This window comes from Parasteatoda tepidariorum, chromosome 10 (genome assembly GCF_982258835.1).
Source record: "Parasteatoda tepidariorum strain Cologne lab strain chromosome 10, Ptep-v5.0, whole genome shotgun sequence".
NCBI classification, from domain to species: Eukaryota; Metazoa; Arthropoda; class Arachnida; order Araneae; family Theridiidae; genus Parasteatoda; species Parasteatoda tepidariorum.
Genome location: NC_141764.1, coordinates 60889572 through 60912832, shown reverse-complemented (window position 1 = coordinate 60912832; position 23261 = coordinate 60889572). Strand labels below are relative to the sequence as shown.

The 23261-nt window shown below is 29.4% G+C and overlaps 1 protein-coding gene across 3 annotated transcripts in view; it reads right to left on the bottom strand.

The window, feature by feature from the left end:
- LOC107452927 (cytochrome P450 3A6) overlaps positions 1-21202 on the bottom strand; it is a 31517-nt gene extending 10315 nt beyond the window's left edge. Inside the window, exons 1-9 of one of the 3 annotated variants that reach the window (XM_087153944.1) lie at positions 20886-21202; positions 12278-12374; positions 7611-7663; positions 6343-6439; positions 4168-4284; positions 3624-3712; positions 2453-2598; positions 2164-2279; positions 1021-1168 (exon numbers count right to left, since the gene is read on the bottom strand). In XM_087153944.1, coding sequence (XP_087010070.1) covers positions 1021-1168; positions 2164-2279; positions 2453-2598; positions 3624-3712; positions 4168-4284; positions 6343-6439; positions 7611-7663; positions 12278-12374; positions 20886-20953 — 931 coding nt within the window. In that variant the 5' untranslated portion in view covers positions 20954-21202. The remainder of the gene's footprint in view (positions 1-1020; positions 1169-2163; positions 2280-2452; positions 2599-3623; positions 3713-4167; positions 4285-6342; positions 6440-7610; positions 7664-12277; positions 12375-20885) is intronic. The other 2 variants (XM_087153946.1, XM_087153945.1) reach the window with 2 other exon arrangements.
- Between the last annotated feature and the right edge of the window lie 2059 nt (positions 21203-23261).

Genomic DNA, 23261 nt, shown 5'->3' with positions numbered 1-23261 from the left:
CCTTCAAAATATAGGATGTATTAAACCGTCGTTGAACAACCGACCCAATTTTACGGGTTTACAACTACTAATGTTCAACTCCAAAGTCTTGTAATTTTGAACCCAATCCAGAAGACAAGGGAACTCCTGGTTCGAGTATCGGGAGAAATTTGCCTTCGTGGAGGACTTTTTGATGGAGCTAACCCGCATATGAGTTACATGGAGAGGTAGACCACGAGAACTTCCCACGGTTAGCCTGATGGCAAGGGGACTCTAACCCATGATTCGTCTACCAAGGAGGATATTTCACGTCAGCACTGTGGTCGGTGTAAGCAGGATTCGAACGAACCCGGTTCGCCGCATTGGAAGGCGAATGCTCTATCCCCTGAGCCATCGCGGCTCAAAATATAGGATGCAGTCGCAATTCGATATAGATTCCCAATAGTTTGGTTAGCAGATCGGTTCTAAGTTTGGATCCTTTAATGTAAATTTTACTTTTTGCGCATTTCGCCATATCTCGAATTTAAACATTTTTCACACAATTATAAAATACGTTTAAAGATAATGCCACGAATAAAAAAAAAAAAAAACAATTTTTTAATATTTATTTTTAACTATTATTTTCTGTAATAATAATCTAAAAATTTTTGAAATGTAAGGTATACAATTTTTTACATCCTTTTAAAGTATATGTAATTTTAAATGACAAAATATATAATTTGAGCGAAATCGGTCGAATCGTTCCTGATAAATCAAATTTTAAGAAAGTCATATATTTAAAATTGAGTGTGATTACTTGTTTTTGTGCACTTACACTGCAAAGGGTACTAACTCTAATACTCTGCTAATGTTAGTTAGAAAAATTCTCCTTATGGTCTTATTACAATAGAACAGTCATAATTTGATTACACATAAAATAATTGACAGAATAAATAAAAAATATATATTACTTATCATCGAAATTACTATAAATCTAATTCTTATAATAATTTGATTTATAGTTAAATTTATATAATAACTTCTAAACAGCAATTAACTAACGTTTTGCCATAACGTTCTTAAAGACAGAGTGGTTACTTGACTCTTCACCGTAATTTTGTGTAATATCATCTGTGCTCTCATCCGTTTTTTCTTCCTTAGATATTTCATCTGCAGAATCTATCAACAACTGGAGGAAATCATTTCTGGTCTGCAAAATTGTGATCAAAAATAAATTTTTTAAAATTATAACATAATTTACTTCATTTTATTATATTTAAGTTATTCAAAATAGTTATAATTTTTTAACTTTCTAAAAAGAGGAAATTAATAGTTAAAACATGGGTTTCCAACTGGCAGCCCGGGGCCTTTTATTGTGGCCCGCGAGCTAAAATATATTAGTTGTCATTTTTTAGTAATTTAGTCAATTTTCGTAAAAAATCTGTATGGGTTTAAAATACTTTTCTCGTTAATAAAAACCTAATTTCTTTGTTTCTGTGAAGTTTAACATACCAGCGGTGCAAAGAAATTTATTTCTCAAATTTTGCACCCAAGAAAATATTTATTCAAATACAAAAATAATCGTGTATGTTGCTCTATTTTATTTCATTTTTTTTTTTTTTTGTATTTTGTGAATATAATTTAGCATGTGCGTATCAGAAATTTTCTCGAAGAAATTCTCCAATTTAACTTTTGAAACCTCTCATTTTGGACGAAAATATTTACCCACACATTTGTAAATTTAAAATGTAAATATCTATTCTCTGGTGGTTGTAGCAGACAAACCTAAATTTTCTAATCGAATATTTTGTGTGCTACTATGTAAGTTTTAATAGAAACCTTTTTAAAGTTTTGTATCTTAACAATTAGATATCTGTTGCACATTATTTGTTTAATATATGGGTGCACATTAAAGTTATTGTAGCCCGAATTTTTATTATTTATTTAATATTCTTAAAAATATTATTAATAACAATTAAATATTTTTAAAAATCTACTTATTTTAATTTGTAATTCAATACTTTTGCTTTGTACAACTTGATAAAAATCTGACAGTAATATTTAATCTTCCTTCAAACATAAAAGAGTCCTACATAAAATTTTGATAAAGTTGCGGCCCGCCATTTGATTTGTGTTTTCAATTGTGGCCCCCGGCCTCATGTAAGTTGGAAACCCCTGAGTTAGAATATCAAGAAACAAAAGTACCTGACCGGTTTTCTTCCGTTCTTTAATAATGTCTGTTGTAGTACTTTTAAAAAAATCTAGTACATCTGCTGGAAATAGTTGCGCTTTTAATTTCTTCATGACTGATGGAAAAATAACTGAAAGTAAACAAAACAATGTATTCATATAGAAGTGAGTAGTATAACGTGAGTTTCCAAACTTTTCCAAGTTATAGCATCCTTAGGTATGCACATACCCCTACATAGTTATGTAGAGCTTTTTTTTTTTAAAAAAAAAATTCCTATTTTATTTTTCTCTGACTAGTACTTACGGAACAGAAAAAACTTGATGCCAATTGGTTGAGAGAATACTCTCTTCGCATTCTGGACGAAAACATTGTCGGGATCATTATGTGAGTCAATCTTCGTCGAAAATGCTGAACTTGCAATTACATCCATTGTAAAAGCACCATAATTTCTGGAAAATAAAATTGTTTTCTTTTTAATTGATAGGGTTTTAATTACACCATCCGAACAGAACAAAATAGCTCACATCTCAAAGTGTCCTTTTCTTTTTCGAAAATTGCAATGGTTTCGTAGAAAATGATGAGTTTTTAGAGCTTTTTGGGATTTTAACTCTTTTTTTTTTTGCTAATAATGGGGTTACTCTCTCTTATATCAAAACCAGATGTTGCAATAGAACAATCTATTTGACTAAATCTTTATTTTTAGTGGAATATAATAACTTAATTATTAATGTAGTATTATTAATTTAGTGGCATTTTTTTAGGGTTAACTCTTAGTACCCTGTCTTATAGTAATAAGCATAGGCGTCCCAAGGGCTAAGTTTTTGAGGGGGAGAAAATTAAATTACGCAATCACAATAGTTTTCTAAATTTCTCACATAAGAAGAAAAAAAAAAATTTTTGAATGTACCAAATACCTGCAAAAAGATTAGTTTTTTTTAAACCTCTTTCTGATTTTTAACGTTAAGGAATTTACATCGATGATAAATTGTAAAAATTTTCTCTATTTGTCTGAAATATTGGGGGGACTCTTAGCGATTTTTTAATTGTTGAAGGGGACATAAAAATCACCGTCCCTTTACCAACGACGCCCATGGTAAGGAATAGTTTAAGACTATTTGAACTTTGAGATATTAAGAGCAAAACTTCTATCAAAACTCACAGACATTATGTATCCTTTAAAATAGAGTGAATAGGAACAACCGTAAACTTGAAATCAGCCTAAGTTTAACAATAGAACTGTGATTCTCTCTCTTATTTCTGCACAGTTTATTTCTGTAAGAAATATTTAAAGTTTTGTTTGAAAAAATGCACAATGTTTTGATAATCTTACAAAACCTAGCTACGAACATTTTGCTTCGTCAGACCAGCAGCGTCAGAAGCTGCATAGTTTAGTAAGAATAGTGTATCGTATTGTATTTTTTATTCATTTGAATAGCAAGCATAATAGTAATTGATATTTGAATGAACTACTTACTTTAAAACATCGATTGAAATATCATGTTCGTACGATTTCATAAAATTCTGTATCAATGTTTTAGAGCAATCTTGAAAGATGCTGAAAACCTAGAACAATAGCATTTAATAAATAGGCAGCTAGTGAAATAAAATATTAAAGTTGAATCATAGAAGCAGTTAAGCCGGAGATGTCAATGAAAATTATGTATTTAGGATATTTCTGAACTTCATGTACTACAAACTAATAGGGCACATCATTAACTGATTGTCCGGAAATGTCAATGAGTGCCGATGAGGGCGCCACCAGATTATGGACTGGCAGTTCATGTGCCTTTTAACCGGTACTTTTGTTAACCTAAAATTATCTTGAATTCGTGTCTTTTAATAATTATTTTCGAAAATTACATTCAAATGGGCCTAGAATCAGATGTTCTATTGCAATTTAATTATTAATTTGGTGAGCTTGCCAAATCATGAAAATAATCTTAAATTTTGAAAATTTTATTAAATTCTCTATCAATTTTTTTTTCTATATGCTAATTATACATTTCAGCTTAACTTACGCGCTTCAGTTTGCCAGAGGAAAATGTCGGTGATACTATTGAACGAATTCTCTTCCAGTCTTCTCCTTGCACAACTGTTAGCATTTTGGCCAGAACAGGATCTGCCGCACTAATTATCTATATTTAAAAGAAATACATGATACATATATATGTATATAAATCAGTTCAAAATGAAGATAAAACAAAGGAGAATAACAAACATATGAAAAAAAGGGGGAAGAAAAATAATAATAATAAAAATAACAAACAACTGGGGAAAAAAAAGGATAAAATGTATTTAAAAAATCCAGAAAATAAAAGATATAATCTTTTCATCAGCCCACACGATTATATCCGCAAAAAAAGAGTGCTTTATTGAAAAAAAAAATTTTTTTACAAAAATTACAACAAATAAAATAAAACGCAATAAGTAAAAATAACACGTAAAAACAGAAAATAAAATAAAAGAAAAAGAAAAAACGGAATAAAACAAAATCAATAAAGCGAGTAACGAATTCAAATGTACTTAAATGAACGGGAAATATTTCAAGAATGATTTAAAAAATATATTTTCGTAACAAGATTGCCAGATTGCAATATATGAAAACAAAAGCGCAAATATATATATATATATATATATATATATATATATATATATATATATATATATATATATATATATATATATATTTCTGTTATTTAAGTAATATTTATTACTTTATGTGTTCAATTTTGTTTTAAAAACATTTTGAGTGCTCTTCACTCCTTCTTGCTGATATAGTCGTGTAAGCCGATGAAGGTATATCTTTTTTTCTTCGGATTTTTATTGATTTTTTATTATTATTATTATTATGTTATTTTATTTTAATAATTTTCTTCTTCTCTTTTCATTGTTCTGTAATTTTTTTCATGTTTTCTCTATATTTTGAACTTATTTTATGAGTTCTATATACTTGTAGTTACATTTACTGCTTATAACGCAGTAAATAAAACTTATTAATTTTTTTTCATTTTTCTCTTTTTTTTTATCCTTTTTTGAATTTATTCGTGCCATATATTATAAATATATTTTTTAAATAATAAGATGAAGTTTCTTTCCTTTTAAATTATTTTCTGTTACAGTTTTATAAAAAATCCTAACAACAAAGTTTTGCTTAAATTTACCTCTAAGTCTTCACTATTGTCAAACATTAACTTCTACGTTTTCATATTCTTTCATGGATTATGCACCAATTTCCATTTTCTCATACTTTAAATTTTTTTATTTGTAAAGGAAATTACTTTTTAAATTTTAAGTTGAAATTTGTCTGCTGCAAAATATTTTAAACAACAAATAGTTCATCATAACTTTTCGAGACGAAAAAGTCTAATAAAAATATGCATATTACTATTCATGTTAAAAAAAAGTTCATGTATTCGTGAATTATGAAATTTAAAGAACTTTTCGTTATGCCTTTTTTTCTGTAAATATGAATATAAAATCGTATAAATTTACTAAAATATAAGCTTTAATTAGTCATAGTAGTAATTCAGCTTAAATTTGCTGATTTTCATTGTCAGCTACAGCTTTCAAATTAAGTAAGCATAACATTTAAACAAAATCTATTCTTCTAAAAGAGGCATAACTCATTCATTGTTACATGAAGGGGGCCGTAGACTTTTTTTAGAGGTTATAAATTAATTGTTAATGGCACGAAGTAAGAATAAAACATGCTGTGCTAAAAAACAGCTTTAAAACAGAATGAAAGATAAAAAGAACTCAGACGAAGTTAAGGGCCTCTTGAAAGTACTTTCAAGTTTCATCCGGCAATCAAAATTGTTTTGATCTAAGTCCCATATTTTTCAATATTGATCATCAAATTTTGCTAATATTTTATTTTCTTATTTAAATCTCATGTTCAATCCTTCAATCAGTTACCTCAATCATTTAGTGTCCTCTATCAATCGAACAACTATCATCTGAACAACATTTGCAGGAGCAATGTTTTAAGTTGCAATGTTAAAAATTTTGTTTACTTATCAATAAACCTATTTAGTTTCAAATTGCACTAGTTCGTCTTTAGTTTTGTTACGATTTAGCTTGTACAAGTTAACTTTTCTTCTTCAAACTTTTCATTCCTTAAATATAAAAACTACGTTTTCCAAACTAACTTAATTTACCCTTCATTATTTATCCTTAAATTTGACATAACTTACCCTTCGTGCAGGAAAATTATGAAAATCCTTTGTAAATATGTCCCGCAAAAGTTCAGGTTCAGCTACAATAAGAATAGGTTTCGTGCCTTCAAAAGATCTGAAATATTAGAAGTAGTACTAAAAATTTCCAAAACATTAATGTAGTTTTTTAAGTATTTCATTTCCATACAAATTTGAATATTTGCTTTAATCTATTTAAATGACCTAGCACAGCACATGTAAAGAAATGTTTCCAATGACTACATAGGCTGGTTTCCAGATTTTAATATGCTATGGTCACTGGAGTTCGTCTAGATTAGGAGTCATCAACGCCTCTTGCTAACTATTTCAGTCAATTTAAAACAATAACTCATTAAAAAAAGGATGAAAAATACCGTACAATGGCATTTATTTCAAATGGTAACTAGTATTGCAGAATTTGTAGCTAAGAAATATAAAAGAAAATAAAGGGATTAACTTATTTATTGTGGGCCGTAGTAGGCCAGTGGTCCAGAGAAGCCGGGCTCTCACCTCATCTTAGCTAAAACCCACCAAGTACAGGCGATATACTAGCTCGTGAAATCTGTAGAATCTAAAGTCCTGTGGCTCTGTAGAAAAATTTATTCTCCTTCTAATCTAAACTAAAATTGTGGAAGTAGCCTCACGAATTAATGCTCCTGCCATCTCATTGGGAGGTTTTAAACTAAAACGTACTTTTACCCAGGCAGTGCTCCCTTCTGAAATAAATGGCACACCGTCCTGACTTAATTCGCAAAGACCGATAGCTGGCGTGTTTTGTTTGTCCAAGTGACATACGAAACAACACTTGTTTATTAAAAACTAAATATGTATTAAATCGGACTATTTCATCAACGAACACAAAATCGAGAACAAGAACACATTTGACAAATCAGCATTTGGATGATACTTTGATAATTACCGCTACAAATAATATTCCCATAATATTGATGTAAAGAAAGGTTCAATTAGTTCAGCAATTATAATATCAATTCCTTAATTTGATTATGCAGTAATTTATTTTATTACTGTTTTATTGTCCTGTTTTATAGTCGCGTAATTTTTTCTATCTAATTACTTTTCACGGACAGAAATTAAATCACATAAGGAGTGTTATTAATGAAGACTTTATTAATAATAATGATTGTGATATTTTTTTACGGTTTCTTTTTCTATATTGATATTTTTCTTTAAAGTGAAGGTGGAAAGTTAATTATGTTTTCACACGTCATTTTATGCATAAAATTATGTATTTCAACTTTCTAACTTACCCGTATATTCTTCCAAATTTGTTGTGCCGTTCAATGTCTAAAACATCCATGCTCTGAAAAATGAAATTTTGCTTTAATACTTTTTTTTTAAAGTTCAATTTCTATTTATTTGCAGTCCTTATGAAAATACCCAAATAATTAAAAGAAATTTTTAAACAATATACTGGGTGATAAATGTGGCGTGCCCATTTACACGTTGAAATAACGATAAAGAAATTGAAAATCCTTTTTGTTTTCGGCTTTCAAATATTAGATATTGAAAAAAAAATTGTTTTTCTTTAAAATAAATCAGTTGTACTCCATTAATTCAAGAAACTCTATCGTGCACCAAATAAGAAAAATGATGAAGTGGAAATGGCCTTCTACTAGATTTGAGATGTATGTAATGTGCAATCCCTAGGTCATGAAACTCAAAAGCGTTAATCTCTGAGAGCTTCCCTCTCCCTGGTCCACAATGGTCTGTTGCTAGAATTCTTTTACACACTATTTATGTGATTTTTTTAATTATTATTTCACAAAAAAAATCACATTTAGCGCTCCTACATCATTTAATATGGAAGTTGTAGGCTAATTGAATGATTCGGCTTTTTGCAAATGTCACCGGCTTTTTTGCAATTCACCCAGCTAATTAGAAAAATTTCCAGAATTTTCTTTTTTATAACCTGACATTTTTAGGTTTGTTGCAGTATATCCACGTACCTTAAAGTTAATTAGGAAATAAATTATCCATTGCTTAATTAGTCTAATTTGCAGGCCTTTTGTAATAAATACAGAGTAACCAGGAATCTGTTTAGAAGAAATTTGGGTCCGTTAACGGACCTTTCACAAAATATCTTTTTATAAAAATGGACCCTTCACAAAATATTTTAACTTAAATTATTTTGTGAAGGGTCCGTTTTTATCTTTTAATCGGACCCTTCAAAAATTTTTTTATCTTCATTATTGTTTTGTTAATCGAATAAACCCTTCCGAGGAAGGGGGGGAGGAAGAAAGACAGATGTAAACAAACTAAATTTTGTCTTCGGCAGAAGCTTCTTCCTTTATTCCACCGAAATGAATATTCTGCGTTCAGCAGTATAGGCTAAATACCAAATACTTATATGGTGCATCGCTAATTTAGTAGCTGCAATTGCCGTTTATTTTTGAAAATTTAATTTCTTTAATTAGAATTTTACAGTGTTGAGCATAATCTTGTATGTCTTTACAATTTAAAAACTCCTTGAAAAAGTTTTTTTGCAATAACGGACCCTATTTGCACAAATTCACAAAAGCGGACCCTGGTCGAAGGAATGTGACTTAACGTTTATTTTATATTCACAAATTACGAGTAATTTTTTCACAATTTTACAAAAACGGACCTTTTACAAAATGTCTGGACAGACCCCTGATAACGTAGGCTTTATAAATAGTCTTATTGGAAGTTAATTGCAATAACCCTAAGGAATTTCCTGATTGACGCAACTCAGTTTTATAAATAAAATTTTTTATCTTTTCTAGGCTTCCCAGAACAATTCCAACAAAACATCTGATCATATTTTTGCTATATAAAGCAATATTTCATCAGAAATAAATAAGGAAGAGTGGGGTTAGAGACCAGATAGTGCGGTGGGACTAGTTACCTCGATTGTGTCGAAACTAGTTCTGTTTTTCTTGATGGACAAAATCTGAACTACACTTTACTAGTCAAGAAGAAGAATCTACCTTATTAACCTATTGTTGATTAATTCGCCGCATTTCTGTAAATGAATTTCCTTTACTAAGTCAACTCTCTGGTATTCTTTTATTTTTAAACTAGCCTTATTTAGCCATATTATTAACGGTTTACTAAAGATTTCTAGGACTCATTCCCCACCTCAGATATGCTAATTAATTAGTGCAGACGATACTTTAAGTTGGAAAATCAAACACAAAATGTTCTTTCTCCGAATAAACAAACCTTTCCTACGGATTCAGATTTCTGACCCCCCCCCCAAAAAAAAATAAATAAATAAAATAAAAATTATAAGGTGTAGCTGCAATCTGGGAAATATGGCCCCAATTGTTTGGTGAGAAGAGATGTCCAAAATTTGGACCCCTTAATGTTAATTTTACTTTTTGCGTATTTCGCTATGTCTCGCAAAATTCTTAAGCGAATTAAAAAAAAATTTGGACACAATTATAAAATTCATTTATTTAACGATAAAACCATGCAAAAAAAAAAATTTAGTAAATATTTACTATTTTTTATTATTTATATTAATATTAGTCGAAGGAATTTTGAAATGTAAAAAGTATAATTTTTTACATTGTTTTAAAGAATATAATTGTGTATGTCAAAATACAAAATTTAAGTGAAATTGGTCCTGAAAAATCAAATTTCCAAAAAAATCGTATTTTACAATTTCGTTTTCTCAGGAACTATTTAACCAATTTCATTCAAATTTTGTATTTTTGCCATGTAAAATTATGTTCGTTAAAATGGTGTACAGAAATTTTATACCTTACAATTAAAAAATTTTGCAAATAATATATAACAAAAAATAAAATAATAAATATTTATTAAAAGTTATTTTTTTGCATGTAATTATCCTTGGATAAACGAATTTTATAATTGCATGTACTAAGTTTTCAATAAGCTTTTAAATTTCTCGAGAGACGGCAAAATACGCAAAAAAGAAAATTAACATTAAGAGGTCCAAACTTTGGAGCGCTGTCCTGGCCGATTTATTGGGACCAAATTTTTCAGATTGCGGCTATCCCCTAGACTTTGGGGGCAGAAATTCGAATCCATTTTGAAAAAAAGTTTGTTTATTCAGAGAAAGTACGTTTCTGTGTCTGATTTCGTAACTTAAAATATCGCCTGCGCTAATTAATTAACATAATTGAAGTAACCCCTTCGAATCATTAAGATTGAGTCCTAGAACGTGAAGATCCGATCATTGGATCAAAATTTATTCAGGAAGATCCGTTTATTTAGTAGGTATCTTTTTTTCTTTTTTTTTGTGCACTGCACATCTATGACTTTGCAGAGATGATGTACTGTGCATCACAGAAAAATGGATATCTTGTTTAAATCTGACAATTTCTAGGTCGAACAGTTTAGCTCCAACTACTCTATATATTATATTAATATTTAAACCAGTCATTTATTTGAACTAATCTTTAGTATTTATATTTTTATAGATAATAACTAAAAAAATTGAAACTTTTTGGCATATTTTTCAATTTGTCAAAAAATTTTAAATATTTTTTTTTCATAATATGTAACTACATTGATAATTTTCTTACCGATGGGAAATTTCAAAAAAGATTTTTCGCGATTCTTACATACCCTTATGGTTGGCTGGTTATGCAAATCATTAATTGCATGCTCATACAACTTCTATCGTCTAAAAAATTTGAAATCATAGAATAGCCAAGACATGTCGAATTCCATCATTCGTCTGTGATGCGCAAAGTCAATAAAATCACACGCATCAATGTTTAATTTTTTATAAATGAAAACTGCACGTTGCTAGGACAACGCAACTTTATTTACAATTACGATGTTTGTTATATTTTGATATTGAAATTACAGTGAATGTATATATTTGTGTCCTCGTTAATGATGTATTTTATAAATGATATTAATTATGCGTACAACTATATATCAACTTGTAAATAGCTGTAAATATTAAATGTTACTAGTGGGCTGCGCCCCCTACTCGCTAACGCTCGCCAACCCCCGAAAATTGCTACGCAATCTTATATGGTTTGCTTCGCTAGCTACTAACTTCGGTACATTGCAAATACACAAAATTCTAAGAATTCAAAACAATCATTCAAATCCATATTACAAAATTGTTTTTTAAAAAAAATTACATCTTTTTAGTAAATACTAAGTCATTAAAATAAATTTGAATTCAAATAAATGACGAGTAATTTGTTAAACCTATTAGAAATGTGCTATAGTATAACATCTTAAAGCGTAACAGCACGGCTGAGACTCATTTTTCAATGAATAACTAATAACATTAATAAAACAAATAAATTCGTGATATAAATCAAAAATCGTCAAATAAATTCGTAATATATAAATTCGTGACTAAAAGCGCTTTCGACAAAATACTAAAATAGAGATCTATCGACAAAGACTACTCACTTCTCTGCTAAGCTTAATAGTATGAGATTGCCGCAGCTGATAGGGTGAATTTCAGAAGAGATCATATTTGGTGAGAATGCTCTCTCTGGTTGTTCCAGTTTCCGTTTTTAAAAGCGCTATATGTTGAGCCACCTCAGCTAGATTTGGCATGTGACATTTTTAGTCGCAATCATTGGTTGATTTTCTAGCGTTGCCATTCAGGGAGTTGTAATGAGGCTTTTTTTGTCGCCGTGTAAGAATATCTATATTGATGTATGTATTTGTCATCGTTAATGACGTATTTTATAAATGATATTAATTATGCGTACAATTATATATCAACTTGTAAATCGCTGTAAATATTAAATGTTATAGTGTCGCCAATTTTTCTTTGTATTTATTTATCCAGCATCGCATACTGTAGTAAGAAGTCTTCCCTCACACGCCAACAGACAGTATTTACATTATCAGCACTCATCCGGCACAATACTTACAAAATGAAAACATATACATCATTTCTGATTTTACAATCAGGAATAATCTGCGTTAAAAGTCAAGATGAAATTACCTTACGAAATGCTTCATCAAAGGATCCAATAAATGGGTAAGGCTTCACAAACGGAATGTTTCTCTCTTTCCAATAATTATGATTCTTTTTGGACTGTCTGAAAAATATTTCATTACAAAAGCCTATACTCTCTCCTACATTTATACAAGATATGTCAAGAGTTAAACTTTTAAGGAAATTATATTTATTTTATATATGGTGGAAATATATTTTTGGGTAGACGGAAAAAAAGGTCCCGGTAAAAAAGCTCTCTGGAAAAAAAAGGTACGGAAAAAAAGTGTCCCTGGAAAAAAAGGTCCCGGTAAAAAAGGTACCTCCATAGGGAAAATCTGTAGGGATATATCCCCTCTCGCTTTCTGGGCAGCATGAATGCTTCTCGTTGTTTCAATGAATATTCTTTTTATCTGTAATAATTCAGATTAGATCATTGAGATAAAAAGGGTATGGGGGGGGACTTATGGGCTGGCTGTATTACTTTTTTTTTTAAATTTTATTTCATTTATTTATTCTTCTTTGATTATTTTTTAAAGCAGGAAGATACTATTTAAATTTTTCAATAATGTTTTACTTTTTTTTGTAATTTTTTTAAGTGAAAAATGTGTTATTTTCTATTTTAAATTATATTTTGTGAAGAAGTTGCTAATGTGAGGCTTAAAGTAGCCAATCGGGGAAGTTGGGAGGATTTTTCCCCTACAGAATTTTCCCTATACAGGTACCTTTTTTACAGGGACCTTTTTTTCCGGGGACCTTTTTTTCCAGGTACCTTTTTTTCATAGAATCCATTTTTGAACCCAATGAAGTAGTTAAATATTTACCCCCATCAAAGAAATGCATTTTACCCTTATGTTTAAGTACTTTCTCTTTAATCATTTTATTATTATGACAGATTTTCTGTTAAATTAAGTATGATGTGCTGGAATTATTAGTCAGTACACAAACTCGTAACTTCTTCATCAAAACATCATAAGATTAGCACGAAATAGATTAGTCATTAAAACATAATTTAAAGTGATACTTCCAATGCAGGTATTATGTGATACTTCCAATTGTATTCATCTATTATCTATTGACCTAAATTTTTTATCATATTTCTTACTTTGTTTCGATAAATATTTTAATTATATTATATTATTAAATTATGTTAGAAAAACATTCCCGTAACAGCCCGTTGTGGGCCAGGAAGGTCATAGTTGTTAAGGCTCCAGAATTTTGTGACACGCGGCATGATTGTGGCAATGTGGTCAACTTCGCGCACATGCCACCTTTATTTCCCGGACATGCTGGTTCTCATCGATCTGAAGCTAGTTGGGCTTCAAGCCACCCTTAGGGATCGATCCCTAGCTCTTCACAATGATGGATCAGTGCCTTAACCACTGAGCCATCGCGCCTCATATTATATATATTTATCCCAAGCTTAAAATAATTATATATCAAATATAATCCATAAATAAAGCATTTATCTAACGCGCAATCATTTAAAACCTTTCCCACAAAGAAAGTAATAATATTGATCTAATTATCTCAGAAAATGTGATGATGTGTCTTTAGTAGCTTGGGAAATTGATCAGTCCCACGTTACTAAGACCTATTAATATTTAAATATATTGTCCAGAAAGATATAAAAACCCTCGTTCCAAGGTCAAATGTACTCTTCTCTATCTATCCACCAACATGTAATGTTCTCATTTGTGGGCCTCTGGCCCTAACTTTAATAAAATTATATGATTCCTGCATTTTCCTGTATCTTTTTCAATAAATACCAGCCACACTACGAACTTATTATGTTAATGCTTTCAAAGCGTAACAAATATATATATATATATATCCAAACAACAATAATTATGTATAATAAGATTCTAAATACATTCCGATTTATGACATAACTCGAAATAGCCTCTATACAGTGTCACTCGAGTGACATGATCAATTTTTAAAAATAATTTACTTCGGAAAATGTAAGATATGAAGAAAAAAAATTTTCTTTTTTCTGTTTCCATTATTTTTTTAATTAAATGCTAAATAACTTCAGAAAAATTTAAGTTCTTGCAAACAGATTTGTAATGATGAAAGCTTGTTGCTTCCTTCATTAACCGTATCGTTGATAGTGGAATGTATGAATGTTCATTTTGGCCAATATTGGATGAATAAAAACAATAACGTTGAGTTTCCAGGAAATAATGTGCAAATCATTGAATGTAAATTTAGGTTTTATTAATCATAACTTAAAATTTCTATAGTGGCCACTTCATCAATAAAATAAGAAATCCCTTAAAGGGATGAAAAAAGAATAATACTCTCTATTGAGAGATCATAAAGGCAGAACAACATTTCTGACCGTTAGAAAATTAAGACTGGGAGTTCCCCGAAGGGGTCCCAGCCTTTCCAATTTAGAAATTCAAAGTGAATATATTTATTCTCAACGGACAGAGAAAGAGTATGGGTAGGAGATCCAAAATTTGGCGATTTATCATAATATATCATAGCCAAAAACAAAGCCAACTAGCATATCCACATGGGTTAAAAAGAACACCTTGGCGATCACGAGTCGCCAACAAATTTATGTGAATTATTATAACCATGCAACGGAAACATTTAGCCGTTGGAAAATTAGAATAAAAAGTTATAAATAGATTTTTGTTTTCGATTAGAGGCGACAGTAAATTTATATGTCTGCATAATAATGAAATAAAAAGAAAGTATCCGTTACATTGATCTGGAAGAGAAGAAATAAATATTTTATGTTCGCTTAAAAAGATTAAGTTTTTGATTTATTTTAAAAGTAATTCTTCCATTAATAAAAATAAGCTTAAGTAATGAAGGATATTTTAAAAGATAGAAAATAAATATGTGTATGCCAATTCTGGCATCACAAGATTGCTATACGAGATTAACGCATAGTCACATTTTACTAAATGAATCCGCGCCTGTAAGCTCCAATCACACATAACCATTATTCTTAAAGCACGCCGTGCTTCAATTTAAAAATTAAGAGACATAGTGATTTTTATTGTAATTGCCCTAATTTATCTACGTTACTTGGTTACTAATCCCACACATCAATCCTAATCCTTTCTTACTACTATTACTACTCTTCTGCAAAAAAATCTTAATTGATTATCTTAAAAATTGGAAAAATAAAAAACGCAAGATAGATTTTTAGAACAGTGCCTTAACAGCTATTTTTTTTTACAACTGTTAACATTAAAGTAGAATTTCAGAAAACATAGTTTTGAAAAATTGAATTTGATGTGTAATTTATTGTTAAAAATAATACCAAATGTGCATAAAAATCTCATTTCTGATTATTTTTTTGTCGCATACGTTTATTTTTTCATTGCGTGGCAAATATAACCTTTTTGGATCTAACCTTCTTGCGCTTGAAATATTAAAACTAATTATTTTTAAATTAGTTAATTTTTATAAATTAAATAACTTTAAATAATAAAAAAATCCTACCTGAAAAGCAAATATGTAATCAGTATTCCAATAAATATACCGATATATTGTATAATAAATATACCGATATAATAAATATACGAAAATTTTGCTGAGTATTTAAAATGCTACATTTGCTTAGCATTGTCATGACCTGGCCAGGATATTTTTAATTTCTCTCAACTCAGAGAGAAGAGCAAACTTACAATATTATTATTTCTACCTTTTCGTACAAGTCCTTTTCTTGAGAAAAATAATTTACTTCAGTTTTGTTTGCCTCCATTATTTCAAACTTATATATTTCAGCATGAAAAAAAATCTGAACATTTTATTATGTTCATCTAAATATTTATACTCAGCAAAAAGAATTCTTATCTTTATTTTAAACAATTATTAAATAGCTCATTAAAAAACATTCACTAAAAGTTGCATTAGCTTTTCACAGTAAAAGTATTTAAATCAAAAAGTAGCATTTTGGTGTGTATTGCTTGTATTAAATAACCCTTTTTTTTTATGCACAGGAAAGTATAAATATATTATCTTATTTCAATTCACGTTTAAAAAAAATTTAGGACTGAGTAACATGTCCAATATTGTTAATAAAAATTATTGTTGTTACATTATTACAACTTATAATCCATGTAATCTTTACAGTTGTTCTAAATTTAAAGAAATATTACCATTGAATTTATTATTCATGTTTATTTACATTGTAATAAAAAAATCTTATCTCTACGTCACTTAATGAATTTAATTACCTGGCGCCTAAGTAAAGAAAATCACCATAAATCATTCCGCACAGATGCCTCCATGCAAAACAACAGCAACAATGAGATAGAATTTAATCAATATAGATATCAAAATTTATTTTTACTGCACTATAGTACTTGTTAAATGTGAGCATGTGGTTGAAATTCAATTAAATATATAAATACAAGTATTATTTATGAATTCCATATCTTATAAAATATTCATTATTTACCAACTAATCCTAGAATGCTTTGTGTTAGCATCCATTGTGCATAAGGGTTAAAGATTGAAATATAAAAATTTGATGAGTTCTTAGAGTAAACGATTTCTTTCATGTAAATATTTATATTGCTTGAACTTTTAATCAATCATACAGTTCTTCATATTTAAACTGCACAAAATATCTTTACACCAAAGCTTTACTGTGATTGCAACTTGTTTAAGTCTGTTTTCATTATCACATATGAAAACCAAGTAAAAAATATATACTTGAAATGCAAAAATAGTAAATATATAAATTGAAAATACACTTGAAATAAAAAGATATTTATATGAATGAAAAAAAAAATGTTTTACTTTATATTTGTAAACAAAATGTTACTGCCTTTACAGCAGGAAAGACTCGAAAAATCATTTATCTTTCATTCACAAAACCAAAAAAATTTTCTAAACGATTCTATTCCTTAAATTGTAACGAGATTTATAATTATCATTATTCCTAGAGACATTATCGTTATCATTTAAATGTTCCTTTCTTTTATTCATTAATAATAATCTATCAATATGTATTTTAAAAATCCTACCATGATGATTATCTAACATTTGAATTGAATATGTTACATCAGTATGCTTTTTAATAACCTTGTAAGGACCAGAAAACTTTTTGTTATATTTATCCCTTGATTTAATATACACAATATCATTAGGTATTAAGCATCTGAGTTTTGATTTTTCATTATTACTTTTGTTTTGTTTACATTGGGCGTCTGCAATATTTTCATAAGTTTTATCATACATTTTATTTAAATCCGAAAGAATTTTATCCAAATAATGTCCTTTATCTATTTGTTGTACTTGAATATCGGGATTATAAGTATCAAAAATTAATGACAAATTTCGACCGAAATGTATTATATTAGGTGAAAATCCAGTTGTGCTATGCTTAGCACCATTATACAAGTTTTTATGAATTCTTGCTGCATTTTTAAAATTTATGCCATCTTTCATTAAAGAATTTATTGTTGATTTTATGCTGGTATTAATCCGTTCACTAACAGAATTAGCGGCAGGATGTGCACAAGTAGTGTGATTCATTTTAATTCCTAATGATTTTGAAAAATATTCAAATATTTCTGATGTAAATTGAGTACCTAAATCTGTTAAGATCATATCAGGTCTGCCATAAGTGCAAATATATGCAAAAAGACAATCAGTGACAGCTTCGGTAGTAATTTTTGTTAATGTAAAAAGTTCTAAATGTTTGCTGAAATGATCAATAAGAGTTAAAATATATTGTTGATTAGAAAAAGGTCCTACTATGTCTAAAGAAACAAATTCAGATGGTCTTTTGGGAATAAAATTATTTTGTAAAGGAGCGTGAGGTATTCTATGATGTTTATTTTCCATACATTTGGGGCAAGATTTAACAAAATTTTCTGTATCTGAATACATACCATACCAAAAATATCTACATTTTAAAAATTGGTAAGTTTTCTTAATTCCAAAATGTGGAAGATGAATTATTGCAAGAACTTTAGATATTAAGGATTTAGGAACAACAATGACAGGAAATTCTCTATCATTTTCCATATGTACATACATTAATAATTTAGTGTCAGAATCAATAAAGTAATGTTGATTCGATTTAGTGAATTGTTTGTTTTCAATATTGCTATAAATTTTCTTGATATTTTTATCCAATTTTTGTTCAATTAAAAATGTATGATTAGAAATTTCCAAAAGGGGGTCTTTGTTTACATTGGTATTATTTATATAATTTTGTTCATCATCATTAGAGTTTTCAATAAAAGGAAATATTTCATCATTCACTTGAAGTAATTGAGGATTACTACATATATCCTGTTGGGGAGGTTCTTGTTCTAATCTACTAAAATAATCTGCCAAAACATTTTTGACTCCAGAAATGTGCTTAAAAGTAAAAGAATATTCACTTAACTGAATTAACCATCTAGTTGTTAAGTCCATGGGAGAAGAAGTTTTCTTATAATGTTTAAGGGGTTTACTATCAGATAAAATAATAAAATGTCTATTATACAGATAATGTTTAAAAGCCAAAACTGATTTTACTATAGCCATTAATTCGATTTTGATAGCAGGGTACTTTCTTTCTGCATTTTTAAGTGTTTTGGAAAAATATGACACAGGAGACAGTTTACCATCAAATTCCTGTAAAAGTACACCAGAAATAGCAAAATTTGAACCATCTGTATTTAAAATAAAATCTTTATCCCATTGTGGGAGTCTAATGAATGGTTTATTGAAAAATATCTCTTGCAGAGAATTAAAAACATTTTGATGTTCTTGAGTCCATTTAAACTTAACTTTAGGGGAGGTCAAATCAATTAGCGGTTGAATTTGCTTAGCATAACATGGTATTAAATTTCTATAATATCCACAAACACCAATGAATTTCTTAAGTTGTCGTTTAGTTTTTGGAATAGGAAAAGATGTAATTTTAATGATGTTTGATTCAATTGGTAAAACTTTTTGTTCTGATATTTTAAATCCTAAATAATCAATTTCTTGAAGGTGAAATTTACCCGAACACTTTTGAAGATGTTAGAAACACCGTAGAAATTGATTTCAGACAGTTTTATGAGAAACACAGATGACTCGTTTTTTCAAACGCACTGGTATGCTGCTGATGACATTCGGAAATTTTTATCAGGATCTTGAAGATTTTGACATCGGCTGTAGTTTCAAACAGGATGCAAATAGGAATGATACATGATGGACGTAAATATTCTTACAGGATACGTTTCCCCGTCATTAGGCACCACTTTTGTAATGATGAAAGCTTGTTGCTTCCTTCATTAACCGTATCGTTGATAGTGGAATGTATGAATGTTCATTTTGGCCAATATTGGATGAATAAAAACAATAACGTTGAGTTTCCAGGAAATAATGTGCAAATCATTGAATGTAAATTTAGGTTTTATTAATCATAACTTAAAATTTCTATAGTGGCCACTTCATCAATAAAATAAGAAATCCCTTAAAGGGATGAAAAAAGAATAATACTCTCTATTGAGAGATCATAAAGGCAGAACAACATTTCTGACCGTTAGAAAATTAAGACTGGGAGTTCCCCGAAGGGGTCCCAGCCTTTCCAATTTAGAAATTCAAAGTGAATATATTTATTCTCAACGGACAGAGAAAGAGTATGGGTAGGAGATCCAAAATTTGGCGATTTATCATAATATATCATAGCCAAAAACAAAGCCAACTAGCATATCCACATGGGTTAAAAAGAACACCTTGGCGATCACGAGTCGCCAACAAATTTATGTGAATTATTATAACCATGCAACGGAAACATTTAGCCGTTGGAAAATTAGAATAAAAAGTTATAAATAGATTTTTGTTTTCGATTAGAGGCGACAGTAAATTTATATGTCTGCATAATAATGAAATAAAAAGAAAGTATCCGTTACATTGATCTGGAAGAGAAGAAATAAATATTTTATGTTCGCTTAAAAAGATTAAGTTTTTGATTTATTTTAAAAGTAATTCTTCCATTAATAAAAATAAGCTTAAGTAATGAAGGATATTTTAAAAGATAGAAAATAAATATGTGTATGCCAATTCTGGCATCACAAGATTGCTATACGAGATTAACGCATAGTCACATTTTACTAAATGAATCCGCGCCTGTAAGCTCCAATCACACATAACCATTATTCTTAAAGCACGCCGTGCTTCAATTTAAAAATTAAGAGACATAGTGATTTTTATTGTAATTGCCCTAATTTATCTACGTTACTTGGTTACTAATCCCACACATCAATCCTAATCCTTTCTTACTACTATTACTACTCTTCTGCAAAAAAATCTTAATTGATTATCTTAAAAATTGGAAAAATAAAAAACGCAAGATAGATTTTTAGAACAGTGCCTTAACAGCTATTTTTTTTTACAACTGTTAACATTAAAGTAGAATTTCAGAAAACATAGTTTTGAAAAATTGAATTTGATGTGTAATTTATTGTTAAAAATAATACCAAATGTGCATAAAAATCTCATTTCTGATTATTTTTTTGTCGCATACGTTTATTTTTTCATTGCGTGGCAAATATAACCTTTTTGGATCTAACCTTCTTGCGCTTGAAATATTAAAACTAATTATTTTTAAATTAGTTAATTTTTATAAATTAAATAACTTTAAATAATAAAAAAATCCTACCTGAAAAGCAAATATGTAATCAGTATTCCAATAAATATACCGATATATTGATTTAATGTAATATCCATTGTGACCAGGAATGATTAATCTACGAGAAAAATAAATCAGCCCTTTCTACCATTCAAAGTATTCTTTTATCTGACTCGTATTTCCTTAAACAAATCACAACATGAGAAAGCAGATTGCACGTAAAAACTTGAAAATATTTTTGGAGCAACGCCAAAAGATGAATAATGCTTCGAAGAGAGAGAAAAAAAGAATAATTACAGTTGATAATTTTAAAAACAAAATTCCTATTTCTTTGCTGTTCCCTCTTCAATAACTTATTGTTCTGCCCAGCGCCATCTATTGGTATTTAACAAAAAATCTACAGTGTTGAAAACGTTCCGCAATTTAGCGGATGTAGTACTTGTGTAATAGTGAAATGCGTGTGCATAGAAATAAAAAATTTATTTTTACAGTCCACGAAGTGAAAGTTTATTAAACACTTATCAGTGAAGTTAAAGAGGAAAAAAAGCAGGAACAAGGAGGGGGGGGGGGCTTTAGTCCTTCTATAAATTAAGGAACTCAGCCCCTTCTAATATTACGATTTTTCACTCCATATGTCTGTTATTAAATTTACAATAGAAAGAAAATAAATTTTTTTTTTTTTGTGTCTGAATTCTAAAAAAAATTTCTCTATTTCTAGAGAGGTTTAACATTTACACACAACAAGCAGAATTTGAAAATCGTAACAGCATAAGAAAAATACGTTTAAATAAGAGATAAATAATTTACTGGTATATTATTTCTTTCATAAATTTTATTTTATTTTTAAAACAATTTGAATCATGAAGTTAAAATTGCAAGTTCGAATTCCGGATTGTCGTTTTCTGAGGTTAAGTTGACTCGGATTATCGGTTCGGTATTCGAATTATTAGTATTAATCCCGATTAATACTAAGATATATATATATATATATATATATATATATATATATATATATATATATATATATATATATATATATATATATATATATATATATATATATATATATATATATCCAGTTCTATGCGTAAATAGGTTGTGTTTTTTATTCCTGCTATTTAAAGAATGCTTTAAAGAAATAATCAGTAAGTAAACATGAAATTTGTCAATATGTAAAAAAGATAAAATATGACCTTCATCAAGAGCTGTCAGCTTTAGATCAATGAATGCCTATTAAGTCTAAAAACTATTAATGTAACTAAATTGGTTGGGTTCTTTTTTTTAATATAGAGCAATCGCATAATGTTACCATACTATGTAAAACTTTATGACGAAGTTATTTATCTACCTTTTAATAAATATAAAATGAAATAATTATTAAATTCTACGAGGGTTGCTATTTATATTTTTGGCCTAATAATGAAAAAACAAATATGTAGGATCGAAATTGGTTTTATTGTTTTTAAAAATATTCCCCATGATGATCAATACACTTTTGCATACGTTTGAACCAATTTTTAAAGCACTTTTTCCAGTCCGATTGAGCTAACTCCAAAACATGCGTTTTGAATGCATCAACCGCTTCTTCGGGGGTCGAAAATCGTTGTCCACGTAATTTATTTTTGATGTGTGGGAATAAGAAGAAGTCATTGGGTGCTAAATCAGGGCTGTACGGCGGATGACCCATCAGTTCGATCTTTCGCTGCGTCAGAAATGCCTTTGCTTGAGTCGATGTGTGAGAGCTCGCATTGTCATGATAAAGAATAATTCGCCTGTTCTTCTGCTTTTTTCGAATTTCTCCGATGACTTCTGCCAAACAAATGGTCATGTACCATTCAGAATTGACCGTCCTGCGTTGCTCTAACGCCACTGTTGCCACATGACCGTTAATGCCGAAGAAACAGGCAATCATTTGTTTCGATGTGCTTCTTCCTCGAACAACTTTTGTTGGTTTTGCCTCGCCTTAAAAGACCCATACAGTTGATTGCTGTTTTGTTTCTGGCTCATATGCATACATCCATGATTCGTCACCTGTGTAGATGTTATACACAGCCTTTGGTGTTCCTTGAACGTATTTTTCCAACATTTCCTTGCACCAATCGACACGAGCCTTTTTTTAAGCGTTTATCTGATTATGCAGGATCCAACGCGAACAAATTTTTTTTACGCTCAAATGTTCATGCAATATTTTATTGATGCTAGTCATACTAATGTCCAAAGACGCCTCTATCTCACGGTATGTCATATGACGATCTTGCTTTATCAGTTCGCGTACAGCATTGATCTTTTCTGGCACAACAACGGATTTTGGACGACCTGCACGGGATTCGTCCTGGATCGAACATCGACCACGATTAAATTCGTTATACCGATTTTTTACAGTGCTGTAGGATGGCGCTTTATCGC